The sequence below is a fragment of the Triticum dicoccoides genome, chromosome 6B, assembly GCF_002162155.2.
Source record: "Triticum dicoccoides isolate Atlit2015 ecotype Zavitan chromosome 6B, WEW_v2.0, whole genome shotgun sequence".
NCBI lineage: Eukaryota > Viridiplantae > Streptophyta > Magnoliopsida > Poales > Poaceae > Triticum > Triticum dicoccoides.
In genome coordinates, this window is record NC_041391.1 from 438410273 (window position 1) to 438415266 (window position 4994).

At 49.5% G+C, this 4994-nt stretch overlaps 1 protein-coding gene across 1 annotated transcript; it reads right to left on the reverse strand.

The window, feature by feature from the left end:
- Positions 1 to 1720: 1720 nt before the first annotated feature.
- LOC119321182 (putative cyclin-F2-1) lies at positions 1721 to 2830 on the reverse strand. The gene has a single exon (XM_037594981.1). The coding sequence runs from the start codon at positions 2828 to 2830 to the stop codon at positions 1721 to 1723; it is 1110 nt and encodes a 369-aa protein (XP_037450878.1).
- Positions 2831 to 4994: the final 2164 nt, after the last annotated feature.

Sequence of the window (4994 nt, forward strand, 5' to 3'; positions counted from 1 at the left end):
TAGATCTTCGACAAGTTATCCCACGCCATTCCAAGTCAAATGTAGCCAACTTTGTGCGAGTCTATGAGAGAGCCTTTGAAGAGCAAAACTTTCAAGAAGAAAGCAAACAGTTTTAGGTGATTCCAAACTTTTTTCTTGAATCATGAAGGCCTAACTTCTCCTTATGTTGAACCCCTATTCATAGTGTTCATTTATCTTTGCTTCAACCATATCCTTTGTGTGTTTTTGCATATGAGTGTGTGTGTGTGTGTGTGTGTATGTGTGTGTGTGTGTGTGTGTGAGAGAGAGAGAGAGAGAGAGAGAGAGAGAGAGAGAGATCCTATGGGTTATTGAGAGTGCTTTGATTTAAGATTTTCTGAGATTGTCTACTAAGTGATTTTGCTTTATCTGTTACTTCTGGAGGGTGCACAACTCTTAGAGGGCTAGGAGTTACTTCATAGCATTCAACAATCGTATTGTGAAGGAATCAAGAGTTTTGTATAAGGTCATGAGATCACCTTCTCCGTATGAAGATCTACCCCGAGTGAGTCTTCTAAGTACAAATCATGGTGGCACAGGTTATCATGCGCTAAGTGGGCGTGGTGCCGAGACATTTGTGGTCTTACATACTTCCACCAACGAGGAGTTGGGTAGTGCCAATTACCTAAACCTCGGCATACAGAATCTAGCTTCCGTCGTTTGCATCCTCCAAAACTCAAGCACTTTACATTCGACAACTTTTGTTCTTATTAGTTTGCATGTGTAGACGTTTCCTAAGGATCAAACTAGTCTAATTGTAAAACTTGTCAACCCTAAAATTTGGTGTAGAATTTTCAATTGGACTATCCACCCCTTCTAGTCCATTTTACGACGACCCAATCCACCTTTCACATAAGAAATTCCATCTATATGGATAGCAAGTAACTTAATGCGCTATACCTATTGCTTCGGCAGATACATTAGAATGCTCGTTAACTCGGTAGAATATGCCCTATTAGGTTCTTTTCGTGCAAGCACCATATTTCACCTATCATGCAAATTCATAAGCTCTGTTTGGGCTCGCTGATAGGTCCTTTTACGACACCCCTTTTAGGGTAAAATCCCACCTCAATTCGATAGGTGCCTTTATGTTCTCACTATTTTGTCCAAAGGAATCTTGCGGAAAAAATTAATTTTCTGCTCTCGGGCTCCATGGAGCCCGAAATTTTTGAACATTAAAAAATGAACTTTTGAAGTTTAAAAAAAATCTGAAAATTACACAAGTATTTATAGATGTATACTAGGTGTGTGTGAAATTTCATTGTTCAAAGTTTATGTACATTTTTAGCAGTGATTTTTTTTGTGAGGGCTCCACGAAGGTTATTTGTTGCTGAAACTTTGCAGGAACATCAAAACTTTGATAATCTTTGATTCCTGAAAGTTTCAGATTTTTTTTCGATTTGTTTTCAATTTTTTATGAATTTACTGTTCATGAGGGTGTAGGGGCACCCGGGAGCTGTTAGGCATTTCTCAAACTGAATTTATAGGTTAAACTTCTAGATTTTTGTATGCGGAAAAATGGGCAACCAAAATCACTCATTTTCTTTGACAATTTCGTACAATCCAATGATTCAATCTGAAAGTATGTCATATAATTCAAAGGGAGCTTGCCAATTGTACACCTAAACATCCTAATTTTTTCAACAACTCATGGCTGAATCATGCAAGTGGCTGTCCGCCCCTAAATTTCCCATTACAATTCTTATTCGTTTTGCAAAAACGCCGGCAAGATCACGAAGCGCGGATCGGGATTCATCATGTACAACGACTCAATGCCAAGGACGAGGTCCGTGGGCTTGTACCCTGTCAGCTCCGTGAATTCTCTGTTCCACTGTCGAACCTGGCTCGCCATTGGGTTCAAGATCAGCATGGCCAGAAAGACCGCCGACGCCGCCACGGCGGACGGCATGAGCTGCAGGCATCTGTAGTCGACCAGCGATGTTTCGGCGAGCTGATGCGCCAACTTCTGAACCTCCAGGTCGCGCTCTCCTTCGCTGTACCTGGTGAAGTGGTCCACGAAGGTGTAGGCCGTTGGTCCGCTGAGATCGTACCGGAGCACCGCCAACATCTTGCACTCGATGTCGATCACCTCCTTGCTCGTGGCGAACCCACAGTCGTCGGCAATTTTCGCGGCGTTCACCTTGAATATGGTGTCCCGCTCCTCATATTTGGCGGCGGTGAAGGCGGCCGTGGCGCCCAGGAGATGGAGCTCATACTCCATGTTAGTCGTAGGTAAGGTTCGCGCTGACAGCACGCGGTCGACGTAGGAGACGGCGCGGTGAAGCGTGCCGGGGGCCAGGCCGTAGTACCGAGTAAACCCGTCCATCCAGATAACAAGGTTGGCGCGCATCGACGGGGTCATCCGATCTCCCTGCACCGTCTTCAGGTAGTCTGGCCTCGGCGGCTCCTCGACGTTCATCTCCAGCTTGCGGAGGTTGAAGTCGATGTCGGCGTCGTAGTCAGAGAGCCGCGGACGCGTGGCCGCGTTGTTGGATTCAGGGGCATCGAAGACCGGGACGGCGCTCTCCAGGAGCAGGGATGGTACGGGTTCCTTCATTGCGGCGTAGTGGTCGACGGGTCGAAGCGCAGGAAGTGCACCGATGGCTCGGAGGTAGTCGTCAATGTCCCTCGTCTCGGCGCCGCCGCCTGGTAAGGCGACGGGGATAGGAGGGCCCGAGAGCAGCTCGGCGGTGAAGGGATCCATGATAGCCATTGGCGTGAAGGAGAATGGATACACTGGACGGTGGGTGTAAGATTGCACGGCAGGGTGGCGTGGCGGCGTCGACCTGGCTATTTGCTGAGGAATGCACATTGCGCCCGATTGGCTGCATGAGAACTGGAAACCGGGTGGGCACTCACTGGGTCCAGTAATCCGACTTTACCTATGCGTTTCTTTCCATTTTTTCCCTCTTTTCTTTCTTGCTTTATTTTGTGGTTGTTTTTTTCCTCTTTAACAATTGTGCTGCCGCGAACCAACATGTGGTTCGATGGCTAGAGGAACGGTATCCCCAGCCCACCAGGGTTCAAGTGCGTCGACGACGAGGTGACTACGGTGACTTCGTAAATTTTAAGATGATATGCCGGCTCAGTCTTTCGGAGGTGCTCATAGAGGTAGGGTATTCGTGTGTGCGCATGTATATGAGCGCTTGTGTCTGTACTGTGTTAGGAAAAAACAATTGTGTTGCCGTGCCGCAAAAAACAAAAACAATTGTGTTGCCGCCAGGGTTTTTAATCTCGACCGGGATTTTCGGGAACCGGTCCAAAACCGGCCTTCCTATTATGCGCCAAAATTTTTAAGTATTGTCCTTTTTTTTTGAAAAAATATAAATGTATAACTAGTGTCAAATAGCGCTCATATGGCTTTACAAACTGAAGTCATCCCTCAACTTGGTGGTAAGGCGTTTGTCGATATATACTTCAGTGGGTCGCATGATCGATTCTCAATTTTTGCCAACTCACTTTTTAAAGTATTTTCATATTTTTTTTTAAATTCTAGCACCGAGCGGGAGGGTTTTTTCAAACACAAGAGCTTTCGAAGGAAGGAAGGACGCGCTGACCACTCGAATAGGTAGAAGTTGTGTAGAATAAGACATAAACATATAATATTCTGAAGAAAAACTTTGAAATCAAAATTCAAATCCACAAATTCTGAGATTTTCAAGAAACTGGTTTTTACGTTCCCTTTCGAAAAAAATGAAATCGAGCTCATGGTGTATGGTGGTTTACCCTGCCATACAACCTGTTGAACATGTGTACATGTACGTAGGTCTGGGTTTCGTATGCAGTATTTGTAGTGTCTGTCTTCCTCTGTATGTACGTGTATCTTAGGAGACAAGATACCGGTCGCACCCGCTTGTACCTATATATATGTGCCTAGTGCACGATCAATCAATTATTGATGCATCAAATCATTCTCTACATGGTATCTATCGCAAGTTGATCCTACCGCTTCCGCAAACCCTAGCGGCCGCCTCGGGACGCCGCCACCCCCGCCGCCGCCGCCCCACGCCGTCGTCACCCCCTCTCCCCACGGGCGCCTCTCCACGCGTCTTCTCCTCCCTGCCGCGCTGCCCTCCTGCCGCGCCGCCCATCTCCCACCACCGCGCCGCCCCACCATAGCCGCGTTGCACCCTTCCCCACACCCTCACTGCCATGTCATCGAACGCCTCCACCTACTCCAACCCTTTGGCCGTCGACCCTGCTAAAATCCGCGACATCAACGTACATGCACGTGTCCCCGTGGTCCTCGACGCCTCCAACTCCATGTACTTCGCGTGGAAGACGTACTTCTCGCTGCTCTTCCGCGAGAACAACCTCGTGGATCATGTGGATGGCACCGTTGACTCCTGCGCCATGGTGGACGCCGTCGAGTGGACCGCGATCGACGCCATGATCATCCGGTGGTTCTTCACCACCATCTCCAAAGACTTGTTCCACACGGTTGTGAGCGCCGGCGACGACGTCCGCGCCATGTGGGTCAAGCTGAACGGCCTCTTCACTGACAATAAGCTTCAGCGCCGCGTTTTTTTGAAGCAGAAATTTTTTAACTGTCACCAGGATGAACAGTCCATTGATGACTACTGCCGCCGCCTGAAGACGTTGGCGGACGAGCTCCGCGACATTGGAGCCAAGGTTGATGGCGACCTCCTCCTCAGCACGCTCACAGCCGGCCTCAACAAGGACTTCGGCAACGTCGCCTCCAACCTCACCTTGATGTCGGAGCCCTCCTTCCCCAAGTTCATGGCGTACTTGCGATTGGAGGAGCGCCGGATGAAGGGGGTCAAGAAGCGTGTGCAGCATCACGCCCTCGCCGCCGGCACGTCACGTGGCGCCCCTCCACCGGCTGCCCCGCCCGCGTCGTGCCAGCAGCCGCCGCCCCCCGTGCCTCCGGGGTACTTCCGCCTCCCGCCCCTCCCGCTGCCCCCAGCAGCCGGGTGGCGGGCACCGCGACAACCGTCGCGGGGGCGGCCACAAGC

Bases quoted from the DNA above. Each gene is read 5' to 3' on its own strand.
- LOC119321182 (XM_037594981.1), bottom strand. From the start codon at position 2,830: ATGTGCATTCCTCAGCAAATAGCCAGGTCGACGCCGCCACGCCACCCT.